We start from the raw sequence: 16681 nt of genomic DNA on the forward strand, positions 1-16681 counted from the left end.
AGAGAGAGAGACAGAGAGACAGAGACAGAGAGAGAGAGAGAGAGAGAGAGAGAGAGAGAGAGAGAGAGAGAGAGACAGAGAGAGACAGAGAGAGACAGAGAGAGAGAGAGAGAGAGAGAGACAGAGAGAGACAGAGAGAGAGAGCGAGAGGCGAGAGACACACTTAGTACACATTCATGTAAAGGGTTCAGAAATATATCCAACAGGAATATAACAGTAATATATTAGGGCTATAGGATATATACATATATAATATATATAGGATATAAGGCTCTTCACCAGCACACGGTCTCCCAGACGGAGTTCTCTCCTGGCCTTCTTGGCAGAGTCCGTCTCGGACAGGTTGGACACGGACTCACTGGCGGTCAGCGTTCGGTTCAGAGGGGTCTTGGCGCCTGTGCTGGAGCTGGCGGCGTTGGTCATACTTTGGGCTAAAACAAGAGCATGTTCACTGTACGTACGGTCGCTTTATTGGATAGTTTGTATGTGGATTGTGACAGGAAATGGAGAGAGAGAGAGAGAGAGAGAGAGAGGAGAGGAGGAGAGGGAGGGGGAAGAAGAGAGAGAGAGGGGGGGGAGACATGCAGCAAAGGGCCCAAGTCAGATATAAACCCGGGCCGCTACCGTAAGGCCTCAGCCTACATGCTACGCACACTTAACCGAGCCACCGAGCTACATCCTGAACGACATCCTACTTCGTCGCTAAAATGATTCCCGAATAAGAATAACTGTTACCAGTGGTGGCCGCCCCTGCCGCAGGAGCGGCGTTGGCCAGGGCGGAAGCATCCGGAGCCGGGCTGCCTTGTCCTCCGTTAGCCTCTTTCTCCGGAAGGGCGGTCCTGGATAACTTGGAGGGTCGTGTGAAGATCCCCCTCCCGTCCTCACACTGGAAGTACCTCACCCCAGCCACCGAGCCGTCGTTCTTCCCTATGGCCTCGTCCAGGACGATGCCCGCCCACTGGCCAGGGGCAAACTGTGTACCCCCGACAAACTGCACCATGCCGGGCTTGTTGCCGTTGACCCAGACCCTCTCCCCCAGCTGGAAGTCTCCTGCTCCATCTTGCGTGGGGGACGTCACGATGTTAGGGGACTTCTCGGGGGGGAGAGGCTTAGGAGCGGCTGCGTTAAAAACGAAGGGAGAAAAACAGATGAATTTAACGGAATCAACTTCATCAATCACTTCCTTGCGTATGTTGTGCATAGGCTGAGTCTTCTCAGGATTATTTTCACTGCTTTATCACATTTACATTTACATTTAGTCATTTAGCACACGCTCTTATCCAAAGCGACTTACAGTAAGTACAGGGACATTCCCCCGAGGCAAGTAGGGTGAAGTGCCTTGCCCAAGGACACAACGTCATTTTACACAGCCGGGAATCAAACCGGCAACCTTCTGATTACTAGCCCGATTCCTTAACCGCTCAGCCACCTGACTCCCCTACACAGCACTGTACATGAAAATCCCCTCGTGATAGTCTACATGCCATGCCCTAGCTTACAGGCTGCAACTTGACTCACTCAAATGTGAACAGCCACATTTGAGTATTTTTAAGCCATGGAAGTCAACAATGTAGAAGCGGGAGAGAGACCCAGGCTCCAGTCCGTGAACAGCTCACCAGAGGAGGGGGAGGTCTTGGTGGGCGCCCCCGCAGGACGGCCTATCTTGCTTGGGGGTTTGAGTCCGCTGGGCTTGCCTGTGCTCATGGTCTCTTCTCGGTTCTGGTGGAGGAGGTGGAGAGCTGTGTGAGGGCTGAGCCTGATCAGGCTGGGGGGCTATTGGCCTTCCCCACCACCCACCTTGATGCCCCACCAAGGCTGGAAGAAAAGTGCCAGAATAGATGTTTATGTTTGGATATGTGTGTCAATCTATACCCCTTAACTGTATGCCTCTCTATAAAGGAAAACTACTAGCTTTGTTCAGACCCTGCCAGTGGACCACCACTAAGTACTTACCCAGTTAATAGAAATGCTTTAAAATGCCTTCCATCTCCCTTAGTATTGATTATGAATATGAAATGAATACACCGTTATTGGTCATCTTAGAAACAGATGTTGTAATGATCATTTCTATAGCATTAAAAGGGAAGTGATTGGAGCTAAACACCAGTCCCACTTATTAAAATTAGTATCTCGCTGTAATCTCTCTGCACCCAGGGGATACCCGCTGAAAACGGCTTTATCGCATAACATCCAATCCAAGTGTGTTAACACCCCAATTTCCATTGTAAGACCTTAAAGCACTCCTCCCCCGCCTAGGGGGTGTCACCTGGTAGACCAAAACAAAGCGAGCGAGCATGCAATACATGCAATGCCACTGTCTAAGATTATTCCAATGTTCTAGTAAGTAGACTAAGGCACAGCAAAAGCTACGGTGGTCATTTAGATCATTATACTTTATATGAATGTTGACTGCAGTTGTTGACAGAAGCAGAATACTATATTTTTTACAAAAGATATATATATTCAGAGATTAACCTTCTCAGTCACTTGTTATCACAGACGGCACCTTCCACCTGGTCGCTACAAAAATCTGGCTCAGTCTATTTACTGGATTAGAACAGTAGTTAGTGTGATAGTTTAGCTCACATTAATAGCATTACGCACAAATTCTGCGTTAAAGTCACACATTCAACACTAACCAGCATTTGTGTACGTGTAGCGTATGTTTTAGAAATATGCATTTGGATATATTGAATGACGTTTATTTGTCAACATACAAAGATTTCTTGAAATATGTTTTATTCCAGAGAATAGTCTGAATCTACAAGGGTTCTGCGTACACTCCCTGTCGGAATTTAGCTGGTCGTGCCAAGCGAGGTACAGCTAGCTACGCCTGTTAGCCCCCATATTAGCAATATATACGAGACGAAGACACAGTGACAAGTGGGTAATATGCAGAAACAAGCCATCTAGCTATATGTTACTTACCTGCACTGTAGGCGAATATTGCGGTTTGTTTTGTAAGAGCAGTAAAGGTATAGTACGCCCAACCCTGTCCCGTTAGTTTTCTCTTCGAACAGCCCTTCCCATCATCGCAGACAAGACCCCCACCCTCTGCATGAGGCAACGGCCCCGGTGGATGTAGGTGGTATTGCATTTCTGATTTACTACCCGACTCGTCCGGTCTTTTTTATTCTATTAACTCCAGTCAACATATCCAAAACTATCTCCCCCAATCATTTTTGTTCGATTCTCGAACCTGGCTCATACTACTAGCTTTTTCATAGAATAATTTTCCAGATTTTTGCTAAGTTTGAAACCACAAGAATAGGCTTACATTACTAAAAACCAAGTGAAAGGAATACTACACAGTATTACTGTAGTATATCAGCATTGATTTTCGTTAAGTTCACATGATGTATGTATGGTGTGTCTTTACCTCCTTTCGTTGTTCGCTGTGTTTCTACAACTATATGCCAAGGATAACATAAACAAACCTTTATATGTTAAGCATTCTTCAAAAAAATAAAGAACTTTTCTCTCTTCGACCGTTCGGTGTGGTAAGCAAAGATATATAAATCAACAAAGAGTGGAAATGTTATAATGTAGGGTACACTAATTTGATTAGGCCTACCTATAAAGATTTATATTATATTTTGAAAAAAAGGTAGATTTTGGTTTCCAACACCATTTTGGATATCAACAATTCGAATTTTGGATATCAACAATTCGAATTCTTGATATAGGCCTACAATTATTTTTTTTCAACCTTTAGAAACTTCTTTTGCAATTTCAAAATTGATATAAAAAATTCCTTCATTGGTTAAATGATAAAACGGCGTCTACAGTGTATTTTTGTATTAACATAATGTGAGGTCCAGTTATACACTAAAACAGTAGGCTAGTTGTGATGGCTACTTAAGTAGCCTGTGTGTCAGAGCCCACACTTATTTACTTTAACTTGAGTGAACAAATTTAGTAAGTAGGCCTACTTGAACTTTTACCTTTTTTTTATGAGTAGGAAGTAGGCTATCTGTAGCCTACTTCAACTTGCGTGAAGGCTGTGTGTACTTTTGCCATCTCTAGATAGGCTATATGAATACAACGTACAATATATTTATTGGTAGTTAATATGCTACATTGTCAAACACGAGATAATGAGAATACATAATTGTTGACAGAGTACTTTAAGTTTATTTGATACATATATCTTGAATGGAAAATATGTGGACTAATCATGAACAATATCCCTGTAAACCGACAATCATGTTGAGATCTAGTTCCTTAGATCTGAGCACATCTCTAGGTCATTCTTTCTTTCGACATTTACATTTACACATTTACATTTACATTTTAGTCATTTAGCAGACGCTCTTATCCAGAGCGACTTACAGTAAGTACAGGGACTTTCCCCCAAGGCAAGTAGGGTCCTTGCCCAAGGACACAACGTCAATTGACACTGCCGGGAATCGAACCAGCAACCTTCGGATTACTAGCCCAATTCCCTCACCGCTCAGCCATCTGACTCCATACATATAGGGAGTCAGATGGCATATGGGACACATTATAGTTTTCATGACACATGCATGGAGTCACCGTTGGCCGCCTGTTCTTCATCCTCTTTTTTACCCATCAATTTATTCAGAAGTTTGTGGAAAGTTCCACTAAATGAAGGACTGGAAAAATAGTACACAATGGGGTTGAGGACACTGTTGAAGTACGTAAAACACACAGAGGTATAGAATGCCAGGTTGGCGTCTTTGAAGTACTTGCAGTCAGTATACCATGCCTTGAGAATCCACACAGCAATGCGCGACACGGTGCTGGGAAAGAAACAAACGATGAAAACAAGCGCCACAGCCAAAACAAACTGAACGGCCCTTTTGATTTTCCCTTTTTTGTCCACTGTCTTGTTCTTGAGCTGCCATGTAATTGAAATAGTACAGAACGTGACAATGGCAGTAGGCAGAAAGAACTGGATGACATAAAAGGTATTGTGCCAGGTAGACAAAGGGCTGAACCCCATACAGATGTTGAAGCTTTCACACTGTGTCCGGTTGTCGCGGTAGAAGAAATGCGGGCCTGATAACAGATAGGCAGTTGCAGCAATAATCAGGCACCACAGACCAAATGACACCCAGAGAGCATAGGTCAGACCCATACGGTTAATTGCGTTCAACGGGTGGACGATTTTAAAGAAGCGGTCGACTGCCACAGCTGTGAGGAAAAAGATCCCAGCCGCCCGGTTTGCGGCCAGCAGAAAAAGCAGAATGCGACATGGGACGTCCCCGTAGATCCAGTGCTTTCCTCGTCTGTAGTAGTCGGCTCTGAAAGGAAGGCAGAATAGGACGATGGAGTCTGCTACAGCGAGGTGGGCCAGGTACACCGAGTTTGGCTTCCAGGATTCCATGTGGAAGGTAAACATCCATAAAGCCACAAAATTCCCCAACAGTCCGAAGATGAACTCCAGAATAAGGATGGGAGGGAGAGCCGTGTCAAGGATGGGAGCTTCAAAAGCACAACATTCACCTGTGGTGATGTTTTCCATTTCTAGAAATGTAAGATGGTCACACTCCTGCTCTTAAGAGTGTCAGCATCGATATGGTCTTTCAGAAACCCTGATCGCTGGATTTTATTAGGTTTTATTGTTTGCGCTCATGGAAACGATGTTCCATAGCCAACATTATTCAAATGTTGTGGTCCACAGGTGATACATGTGCGTTATCTCTTAGGAAAAGATGTTGGCCTATCGGGATATGGGACTAGGTGTATACAGTACATCTCTGAGGATTAAAGCCTCATTATAAAACTATTATGTTTGGGGATAAAGATCTCGTGGGGATACAAGGTTACCCAAAAACAACTAACTAACCTAATTGAGACTGAGTCAGAATTTAACCCAATTGAAAATAAATCGACTGGCTTACTTCTGCATGCAAGATCCACACAGCTCAAAGCAACACTGGCGATATTTGAGAGTTGAGATATTATGGTGAATGTTGGAACAAGCATGCATCACAGCACAGAGACAAAACGGAAGACAGGTTAAGAAGGACCAGACAGGGGCTTATGAGTGAACAGGTGAATGAGACCGAAATTTATTACCATACTACAGCTTGCTTGAGTGAAATGCGTTTGATAGGAATTCACATCATACCAGACCTTTGGCAACCAAGAGAGAAAGCAGCTATCAAGAACTGAAAATGCCAAAGGAGTGGCCAAGACCACAGTTTCTATACAGTAAATAAAATAGATATAAAACGACTTCTTTTAATGTTAATGTGTACATTTGGCCAGGTTGGTGTTACATTTCGCATCCATTTCAGTCAAAGTGCACATTGGGTCTTCACTTCTTGACTTCTCCCAGGTCATCAATGCTTTCGTCATCCACCTACAAAATCATTTAAACACAGTTTTTTCTTCTTAAATGCATGTATGGTTTTTAATCAAGGCTACGTGTGGAAAAATATGACATCAGATGTATATTGACTTGACAAATGACTTACCTCAGGCCATTTCTCTTGAATGACATCAATAATGTCGTCTGTAAAATCTCCCTGAATGATGATTTCATCCTCTGCTGTCACCGAGGCACCACAGGAGAACTTTTGGGCAAAGAATCTCTGAGCCTCTTTAAGGTCAATGTCTACAGGATACACATACATTGGAAAAAAAGTTAAACATAAGTTTCACGTGACATATCTAGCTTAAGGTTGAATTAAAGTCAGATGGCTGAGCGGTTAGGGAATCGGGCTATTAATCAGAAAGTTGCCAGTTCGATTCCCGGCCGTGACGTTGTGTTCTTGTGGGAAAGCCACTTCAACCTACTTGCCTCGGGGAGGAATGCCCCTGTACATACCGCAAGTCGCTCTGGATAAGATTGTCTGCTAAATGACTAAATGTAATGTAAAACAAAGAGATGATGAGGTACGTACCGAAGGTAGCCAGGCCACAGACCCGCGTGACATATTTCTTTTTTGCTCGTGGGATTTTCGCTATCGTCACCTTCTGGGGGACAGTCTTCTTCTTTTGTTTAATCTGACCTCTGCCACCTGGACGGTAATAAAACGATGTCATGCACATTAATTATAACACGAGTCAGAAGCAGTGTATTCTTTTGCGCAGCAACAAACCGAGAGCAACAGTGAGGCTTTTTTGAGTTGAATGAGCTTTTAGCGGCCTCAGATAACTAGGAGACTAATGTGCCGGATTGGACTTTTGCTTCAGAAAATCAGAATGGGTTTTAATCGCCATGAAAGTTTGCACAGACAAGGAATTTACTTTGGCAGGAAGGTGCATACAATCAACATATAGGAATCTTAAATATGTGGTCTAAAGGTACAAAGTGTAACTAGTACTAAGGGAATTTAGAATAAAAATAAAAAATATAAACGTGAACCAACCTCTCTTTTGTTTCTTCTTCTCCTCCTCCTCGCCTACAAGGGGAGACTCTCCACTTCCTGGATCCGGCTTGGGAGCATTTCCTGCCGGACCAGTAGGAGTGAATAGGATGGGGTATTTAGTACGAGCTTATTCACCCCCGCAGCTCCTCAGACAAACCACAGTGTTCTCGCTTAGTCGTCTCCTAGTGGGTTGTTCGCCATCTTATTACGTCTTGTAAAATTCTTTCAATTGTAAGACCCACGGCAATCCTGCTAGCTCTTATTCAGGATGAGAGACTGATAAATGTAACTCACCAACGCTCATCCGGGCGAACACATCTGGGAAATTCTTCTCCAGCCACTGCCTGCATTTGGCTGGCTCTGGCATGTACTCACAATACTGTCAAAACAAGTACAGCACGCGCAACGTCAGGACATTGATAATTCCACTTACATAAGAAGAATTTTAATCGAGTGATAATGTAAATGAGTTGCATACCTCTGTTGGCAAGGAGCACACTGCAGACGAAAGAGAAACATATCACACTTCTAGCTTGGCTGAATGCAAACAAAACAGGCTACATCCACATGCTATATGATATCTTCCAGTATAATTTGGTAGTCAATCATCACTGTTAAGTAGTTAGGACAGAGACTGACTGAACATCACCACTTACCTCCACAGTAGAGGACTTTGAAGGGGTACTTAGCGTCAGAGTCTGCACACCCATGATGATCCCCTTTGTGATCTGCCGAACCTGAATCTGTATTTTCAGTAGTAGCCATTGTAGATTATCTGGGAGAAAATGTTGTACGTTAGTAATTTCATGACGTTCTCTTAATGAAAGCTGTGCAGAAGCAGTTTGAATAGATGACTCATTCTAAAAGGTTTGAGATCCGGATTGATAAATAAAATCTATAGACACATTTAAACCCAGTGGCACCTACTCCAATAAAAAAATGACCATCTCACAATGATGTAATGAACACCAACATTTTCAAAATCTAAAATATCTCAAGGCTTCATTGCTACGCAGTGAGGTCAGTGTATTTTTTGGGATGGACCTTGGATGAGTATGTCAATGTAGGCTAACTGTGTGGTACTAAATACTAAGTAATGCCAGTATGTGTCCAATCAATGAAACATTAACGATACAAGTTGTCAATTATGGAGGCATTAGGAAGAATAAACATGTTCTCACGGAATGATGCAAGAAAATGTAAGTGCAGCATTTCAGATCCCAAATATTGGGAGCCACATTGCTGTCTAACCAGTCAAGTATAACTAGGTATAGCTAGCTGATATGTTAAGATACCTATGTGTTTACCAATACCACAGTACGTATACAAGAAAAGCAAAAGTCAGGCTTGCATTGACTCATTAACTAGGTAGCAAAGTAAGGTTGCTAGCTTTCGCTAATAACGCCGATGCCGTTGGCTGGCTAGCAGCTGTGGTTAGCACCAGAAGCTATCTGGCTATTGGCTGGTACGAGTTTGCTGATATAGCTAGCAACACACACAGCAAGCTGTCACTGTCTCCAAGTGAAAGAAGACAACGTAAGTTGCTAATGTTACATACCCCTTAAAACGACTTTAGTTTTGTTGACGGTTTAACAAAGCCGTACGCATTATTAGCTGAACTTGTAGTTAATGGCTCAAATGAAATAAGGCTAAGTTAGGACAGCTTGAGCACACCTCCTCTGCTTCAGCCTGATTTGGCTTGGGGTCCTGTCAAAGAGAACCACCTTGTGTCCTATCCAAGAAACAATAGCTGTCTATTTGGTTGCCTGCACTGGGAATTTATTCATAAAACCATTATTTACGTGTATTTTCCAAATGTAGATTTTGTTTAGTCAAATAATAAAATGTGTATTGTCCATGAAAGTGTTAACGCTGTGAAATATTTATTGTTATTATCAATTCATGTCAACGTTTCACAAAAGGCACTACTCCGCACCTATGACACATATTACAAGTGTTTTAGGTTACTGGGATCGTCCCGCGGTGCGCCTATTTGCCAGCACAGTTAAGGCATCATAGTAGCGGGTCCGCGTTCTTCGCCGTTTGTAGACTTAATAATTCCAAACTAACGTATCTAATGTTAGCTAACTGTGTACAATTTTAAACCAAGACTAAAGTGATTGTAGTCCAAGCAGGTTGTATATAAGTGTTTATAACAACTTCTGGGGTCATTCTGGTGACTCTTAAATTATTTTTTAAGACACTTAGATGCAGCAGTAACTATTTAACTGCCTGGACAACGGTCGTTTCTTAGCTAGCCCATGACAGACTCGTCTTTATTCAGTCTAACTGATTTGCTTGGCTAGCTTGCTAGCTTGGCATTTGCTGTAATTACTAGCTATTTAAAATGTTATTACTAAATTAGCTACCTAGCTCGTCAATAGCAATATTACAGGCTCGTCTCAAATGTTACTCAAATCCATAGACGACATGACTTGAATGAAATGAGATGGATAGAGGAACACTCAATCCAAATGGAAGCCATGGTAACTCATCATCGCAGAGCATTTACTTACCCTCTGGTAACATACGGTCATTCACCCACAACTCACAGTAAAGATGGGCAAAGTGGAAGAGACCAGTCAGTTTGCCATCACTGAATTAAACTAACTTAGCACTATTTTTTATATGCATTTCAGTTACCCAATTTGATCCCTGGCACAGCACTCCTGTCAAAACGGTACGACCAAAACGCTGTTGATTAACACTGATAAAAGCATAGTGAAGTAACGTTATTGTGTCAGTGGTTTTGAACAGCAAGGGACTTTTTACGATAGCCATCCATTGACCCATCATCTAATTTCAGAGTGAGATACAGGAGATGACAAGAAGATTGACCAGAAGTTCCCCAGCCCCGTCGTCAAGAACACCTCATCTCATCCCACAAAACAGCCAGGTGAGGAGAGCGTCTCTGTCATAGTAAAGATCAGGTGACCTCAGAATCTTAGAAACTTGTTCCTGTTTTGTGTGCAGCCTGTTGAAATAACATAAGAGGGCTGTGGCCCTAATGCTGTCAACCATAAACCCCCTCATTCTAAGAGCCTGGTTTTATTAAAACCCCTCACTGACTGAAGATCAGAGGCTCATCAACTGACAGTTTATAAAGCTCTTGTTGGTCCTGTTTACACATTTAAAAAAGGTTTCGGCGCTCCCAGCACAAGTGGGTCGGCCGCAACCCTTCGCCAACCTTGTGGAGCAGCAGTCCCTTTATTACATCACAATATGTTCATCATGTAAATAGAACGATGGGTGTATTTTTTTTTTTACCAAAGACATTTGTTACCTTATCGAAATATTTGCATTCACATCGTATCGTCATCATAATGTCATGACGATATTATGTTTCACCGTACCGAGCAGGTGATCGAAGGTAGTCATCTTTCCTATCTTAGTATGAATTATCCCCATCTGACTCAAGAAGAACAGTCGTTTGTAACTTAGGGGGGGGGCATATTCTTCGACTGACATATTCTACTACGACTGACATTCCTTGGTGTGTGTTTCATCGATCCTCCAGTAGCAGCTGATATGTGTTTCTTTTTCAAGATCTTGTGTGAGATGGAGAGCGCCACCATCCTGAAGCAGCGTAGGGAGCTTCAGCTCCTCATAGCGGAGCTCAAGGACCGCGACCAGGAGCTCAACACCATGGCTGCTGCCCACCACAAGCAGCTCCTGGCCTGGGAACAGGACCGCCAGAGAGTCCTCACCCTGGAGCAGAGGAACGCTCGGCTGGAGGGTGAGAGACGGCAGGCAGCGGGGAGTCAGGTGGCTGAGCGGTTAGAGAATCGGGCTAGTAATCAGAAGGTCGCCGGTTCGATTCCTGGCTGTGCAAAATGACATTGTGACCTTGGGCAAGGGAGTTCACCCTACTTGTCTCGGGGGATTGTCCCTGTACTTACTGTAAGTCTCTCGGGATAAGAGCGTCTGCTAAATGACTAAATGTAAATGTAAGAGCATAGCTCGCAAACAAACGGCCTAGAGCAGGGTTCTCCAACCCTGGTCCTAGAGGGCCGCTGTCCTGTATGTTTTATACGTTTCCCTGCTCCAGCACACCTGCTTCAAATGAATGGGTCGTTATCAAGCTCTGTGGAAGCCGGGTAATGACCATTCATTTGAATCAGGTGTGCTGGAGCAGGGGAACGTCTGAAACGTGCAGGACAGCGGCCCCTCGAGGACCAGGATTGGAGAACCCTGGCTGAGGGTGTGTGTTGGCGTTTCTTGGGCCCTGATGCTTGTGTGAACCGTGTCGTGCGCTCGCCCCGCTCCCCTGCGTTTCAGACGAGCTGCAGAAGCGTAACGAGGTGATCAGGGCCGTGACTAAGCGTGCTCACGTCGTGGAGGCGAGGGAGAAGGAGGGCCGCCGGGAGCTGAACTCCACCCAGCAACAGCTTCACGAGATGGGGAAGAAACAGCAGCACTCCAGCCAACAGTATCAAGACCTGGAGGTAGAGATTCAAAGCCATAAAGTGACACACATAAAAAGTTTTATTTATATAAAACTTTTTAGGGGGGACAATTATATGCCATTTTCTCAAAAGCAATTCCTGAGGGGGACACCAAAATTACTGCTGTAACACATAGCCTACATTGTAATATGTTAAAGGTATATGATTAATATTATTTTCATTTCCTTATGTTTACAGTGATTTATTGGGGGGGGGGACAAATTAAATTTTTCCCAGGATGGGGGGTTCGTGTCCCCCCCCGGGGTATCAGCCTATGGACAGGGCATCCATGAGGACCAGGGTTGAGAGCCATGCATGGCTGGGTACAGTAATGATCTGTGTTGTTTTTGCCGCCCCCTGCAGGAGAGGATCAAGAGCCTGAACTCCACTGTGAGGTCTCTGTCTGCTCAGGTGGGCGCTCTGCAGGTGAGGGAGGAGGAGCTCTGCGCCATGCTCAGGCTCAAGGTACTACACCTGGATGCCATCTGGTTTGGTTTGACACTTTTTATATTCGTATTACTTACCCCTGTTATCGCACCCAAGTAACACATCATGTCATGGATGGTATTTCTGGATGCTAACACCTGGGGTACTTGTCACAACGATAAACTCAAACTTAACCGTGAGTTTTTACGCGTACGTACACTTGTGTGAAGAATGTGAATCACGAGAGCCTCTCATCCAATCAGGATAAGGACGTGACAGAAGCCACCAATCACATCGTGGATCTGTCTGGGCGTCGGAAGGATCTGGAAACGTCTCTGAAGGAGAGCGGCTCCAGAGAGAGCCGGCTGCTGAGGGAGGTGGAGGAGAACAAGAGACGCTACAGGGAGGCCAGGCACGCCAACACACGCCTCGCAGGTACAGGCCCTGGAACACATGCTCGCGAGGTACACCGTGCCCTCCACAGGGACATGAGGATTGTTCCCGTTCACGGCGGTGTTCCAGGCTGAGCAGGTGTGTTGTGTTCATGCAGAGGAGCTTCAGGAGCAGGTGAGGGAGGGCAGTGCCCAGAGAGAGGAACTCATCCGCCTGAAACAGGAGGGGCAGCTCCTACGCAGGGAACTGGCCTTGTCAGGTAATGACAGGATCAAAGCAAGACTGGATGATATCCATAATGTTATACTGTTTACTAGTATCCAGACACCCCATCAAATCACTTTGACCTGTCCTCTCAGGTGAGGGAGAGGGCTGGAAGGATGAGCTGCTGGGATTGGCTCGCTCGAAACAGGAGCGCACTGATTCAGAGCTCCACTGCCTGCGCCAGGTTTGTCACCTGTTTCCTGTCACCTGTTTCCTGTCACCTGTTTCCTGTCAGCTGTTTCCTGTCAGCTGTTTCCTGTCAGCTGTTTCCTTTCACCTGTTTCCTGTCAGCTGTCTCCTGTCTCCTGTCACCTGTCACCTGTCTCCTGTCACCTGTCTCCTGTCTCCTGTCACCAGTCACCTGTTTCCTGTCACCTGTTTCCTGTCAGCTGGATTGAAAGAGAACAAGTGGCTCTATCCAACAAACTTTGGAACACTCCGATATTCCTATCTTGTTCATTTAAGTCGTCAGACAATTACCCCAAACTATGGTTGTATCAACACTGGAATACCACACACCAGTGACACTACTGACTCATTAAATACAACCTCCCTGTCACCGTTTACCCAGAATGCTCTGGGTGAGGTTTAGTGCTGCCAGTCTGGTTCTGCAGCATATTTGTGGGAGTTCTGGAATTCTCTCCTCCATGTGTTTAATCTGTGAATCAGCTGTTGTGCAGTTTGGGTGTGAACGTGGGCTTGACATTTACATAACAATGCATCAATTGTGTGTGTGTTTGTGTGATCCAGTTGTGTGAGAATCAACAGAATGACCTGCAGCTTCTGCAGTTAAACCTGGAGAGTGCGCGTGAGGCCTTGAAACAACATGATGGAAGGTAAGCTGCTGTGTTTACGAGAGAGAGAGAGAGAGAGAGAGACAGAGAGACAGAGAGAGATTTCTGTTTCCTGTAAGTCCTGCTCTGAGATACTGGTGTTGTGTCTCTACGGCTGTAGCGGTAGGGCTGTGTTGGAGACCAGTCAGGGAACAGAGAGAGGAGAGACCGTACTCAGACAAACCTTGAGCAGGAGCACAGACCACAAGCCACGCCTCCAAACCCTCCCTCTCCCAGGAGCCAAGAGTCCAGAACCCCGCGATGACACCCCTTCTGGGTCGACCTCTGACCTCACAGACGCCACCATGGATACCTGTGACCTTGCTACGAACCCATCAACACCGTGGAGGCAGTCAGTAGGCCAAGCGAGCACTACAAGCCTCCCATCAGGAGGCAGCGTAGGTCACTACGGACCCGGGTTCAATAATAGCTGTCGTCTGGAAGAACAAGAGAAGGAAAGGAAAGACAGCATGGAAACTCTGAGCTTAGCAACTACAAGTGGCTCGCGGAGGAAACCTGCAGGCCAGGCCTTGAGAGAATGCTTCTCCTCAGTATCAGGCACTACAAGTATGGCTTCTTCGAGACCAGTACAACTCCCTGACCCCGTGACCCCCAGCTGCATAGCTGGATCGTCCCCGTCTTCTAGGAGGTGTGCGCTAGGCCATGTTAGCTTTAGCGACTGTGTGGAAGATATCAGAGTCACCAGGGACGACGGTGGAAATGTAAGTTCCCCGAGTCTCACTGCCGGACGAACTAGCGATGGCGGCCGTATCTCAAACGACAGCCGCCGTAGAACAGGGATGAAGAGCAAGGAGGGAGAAGTCCTGGCCTCGACCACAACCTCCCTGACAGGGCGAACTGAGCCCCAGGGTCGGGCAGAGCCTAGCTGTGGAGGGGCTGGAGGCAGAAAAGAGCTAGACCCCACCGACAGGGAGATATCTGAGGCAGAGGCTGCCTCGAAGGCAGAGGCAGAGATAGATCTCATAGGTTTTTTTAGCGTAGGAGAAGATACAGAGGACTCCTCCCTCCTCCTGCTGGACCTTGGCCCCCTGGTCTAGCAGGACTCCTGGTAGGGTAGGGTCAAAATCTCACCAGAAGTTGCTAGCGGCTCTCTGAAAAGTCGCTAGATTACATGATTACATCATATATTGTACGTCAACCTTTAGATCTGCAGATGCACGATTGTTTTGTTGCTGCTCAACAACAAAAACGGAAATGACCAAAGTAGTGGAAAGTTGCTAGATTTGTCGCTAGTCACTAGATTAGATTTTTTTGTCGCTAGGGAAGGCGAAAAGTTGCTAAATCTAGCGACATAGTCGCTTCTATAGGAAACAGCCTGACCTCAAGTCTGTCTCTTTCTCTCACAGCCAGGGGGACCTCAGCTGCATCTTCCTGGATGAACTCTCCCCCTCATCACGGACTAGGAGGAATCTTGGCCCAGCGATTGGCTCTCCAGCAACCACCAATCAGAGAGCTGCTGTCAACGGCAACCAGGAAACCCTCCCAACATCTCCGGTGGCTGTAAGAGAAGAGTCTTTGTTTTCATTAAACTGGTTTTTGCATTCCACGAGTCAGAGTCTGTCAGATGTTTTGATTCGTGTTCATGAAGGGTTCACTTTGACCCCTCTCTGCTCCATTCCAAAAAATAGAAACCATTTCCAATAACGTTTCCGTTTTGATTAAGTTGCGCGTAAACCTCACGTGAGGTTTTCTGTATGGAGGTTACCATGGAGGTTACACAGGCCCGGAGGCAGGATACTGGTGTGAGGTTCTACTTCCTGTTCCTGTCAGGATGGCGGTTGCTGCTCAACCAATCGGCTGCAGCGTCTGCTGGCCGAGTCGAGGGAGATGGTGTCCAGCCTGGAACGCTCCGCCCTGCAGACCACTAGCCCCTCCCACAACTGTGATGCTGTCCTCGGGTTCGCCGCCGGTCAGCTAAGCGGCTCCAGTGACTCCTCCCATCACGCGAGCCGGAGCTCCCCCAATCATCCGCCCTCGCAGGCACACAAGGTTCACACGTGTTAACAGCTGTAGTGTCTCCTAACCATTGTGCTGCCTTCGGGTCACATGACCCAAAGGTTCATAACGAACCATCGTTGTGTTTACCCAATTTTACCCAATACAAAAACAAATAAAAATAATTTTATTTTAACCTTCGCAATGTGGGGGGTCTGAGACAGCTCAACGGTTAAAAGAAAATGCTTCACTTTGTTTTTGTATGCGGTAAAGTTGTCGCAATACGACGGTGGGTCACAATGACTGATGGGTCAGAATGATCCGAAGATAACACAAGGGTTAAGAATCCTCTCCACTCTCTCCTCTCTTATTCTACTGTCCCTCTCTCCTGTCTCTCTGCTGTCTCTCTCTTTCTCTCTATCCCTCTCCCTCTTTCTCCTTTCTCTATTTTGGGTGTGGTGGCACAAACAAATGGGATGTACGTGATTGGCAGTATTCCAGTCATCTCTTTGAGTGCGTAAAGGCGAAACATGTCTTTTGTTTCGACACCAGGAGAGTGGAACTCCGCCCAGGGCCGCTCAGTGCCCCAACAGAACCCAGGAGCATTGTGGGCTAGCAGGAAGCCAGGAAGGAGGGACCAGGGGTCAGAGGTGAAGCCTCCTCCAAGCCAATCAGAACCAAAGACTCAGTCCTGCCGAGCCAATGAATGAATACAATTGTATCTCAGGGAATCAAAGGACTTTTATATCTTAGTTATTATTAAAAACATGTTTTTACACATTGAAAGTGTTTTAACTTTGTAATATTTTAGTATATTGAAGTATTATCAAGCATCTGTGGTGTCTGAAGTTTATGTACTGTATAATACAAAGGTTTATTTACTGCCAAATGTGTTTGAGGAACAAAGTTGGTTATTCTTGATCCAAAGCTATTTTAGAGGTTGTTTTCTTCTTTGTCTCTTGCCAATATGTGTAACCAGTCGGACAGGGCTACTGAGCAGGGCTTATTCAACATTCCAGTT

The 16681-nt window shown here is 45.5% G+C and overlaps 4 protein-coding genes across 5 annotated transcripts in view; 1 reads left to right on the plus strand and 3 right to left on the minus strand.

Annotated features, from left to right (window-relative positions):
* The window catches only part of LOC136964529 (CAP-Gly domain-containing linker protein 1-like), a 19916-nt gene extending 15896 nt beyond the window's left edge, over positions 1-4020 (minus strand). The window contains exons 1-4 of the mRNA XM_067258687.1: positions 4012-4020; positions 1617-1773; positions 736-1119; positions 280-431 (exon numbers count right to left, since the gene is read on the minus strand). Of these exons, the coding sequence (XP_067114788.1) occupies positions 280-431; positions 736-1119; positions 1617-1773; positions 4012-4020 (702 nt within the window). The remainder of the gene's footprint in view (positions 1-279; positions 432-735; positions 1120-1616; positions 1774-4011) is intronic.
* A 493-nt stretch (positions 4021-4513) lies between these two features.
* On the minus strand, positions 4514-5488 carry LOC136964500 (hydroxycarboxylic acid receptor 2-like). Its single transcript, XM_067258650.1, has one exon. It carries the CDS (start codon positions 5486-5488, stop codon positions 4514-4516), a length of 975 nt encoding a protein of 324 aa, XP_067114751.1.
* A 519-nt stretch (positions 5489-6007) lies between these two features.
* denr (density-regulated protein) lies at positions 6008-9044 on the minus strand. Of its 2 annotated transcripts, none has more exons than XM_067258203.1 (8): positions 8902-9044; positions 8000-8118; positions 7822-7841; positions 7638-7722; positions 7344-7424; positions 6876-6992; positions 6447-6586; positions 6008-6331 (listed from the first exon to the last, which is right to left on the minus strand). In XM_067258203.1, exons 2-8 carry the CDS (start codon positions 8106-8108, stop codon positions 6287-6289), a joined length of 597 nt encoding a protein of 198 aa, XP_067114304.1. In that variant the 5' UTR covers positions 8109-8118; positions 8902-9044; the 3' UTR covers positions 6008-6286. The 2 variants fall into 2 exon arrangements, with proteins under 2 accessions (XP_067114304.1, XP_067114303.1); XM_067258202.1 differs by having other exon boundaries at positions 7344-7431; positions 7636-7722.
* Positions 9045-9823: 779 nt separating this feature from the next.
* Positions 9824-16411, plus strand: ccdc62 (coiled-coil domain containing 62). The gene is made up of 13 exons (XM_067258219.1): positions 9824-9829; positions 10008-10023; positions 10150-10239; positions 10890-11079; positions 11622-11788; positions 12152-12253; positions 12478-12649; positions 12765-12866; positions 12967-13055; positions 13622-13707; positions 15072-15225; positions 15496-15714; positions 16213-16411. The coding sequence occupies exons 3-13, from the start codon at positions 10165-10167 to the stop codon at positions 16312-16314; spliced, it is 1458 nt and encodes a 485-aa protein (XP_067114320.1). The 5' UTR covers positions 9824-9829; positions 10008-10023; positions 10150-10164; the 3' UTR covers positions 16315-16411.
* Positions 16412-16681: the final 270 nt, after the last annotated feature.

Source organism: Osmerus mordax, chromosome 20, assembly GCF_038355195.1.
Source record: "Osmerus mordax isolate fOsmMor3 chromosome 20, fOsmMor3.pri, whole genome shotgun sequence".
In the NCBI taxonomy this organism is placed as follows: domain Eukaryota; kingdom Metazoa; phylum Chordata; class Actinopteri; order Osmeriformes; family Osmeridae; genus Osmerus; species Osmerus mordax.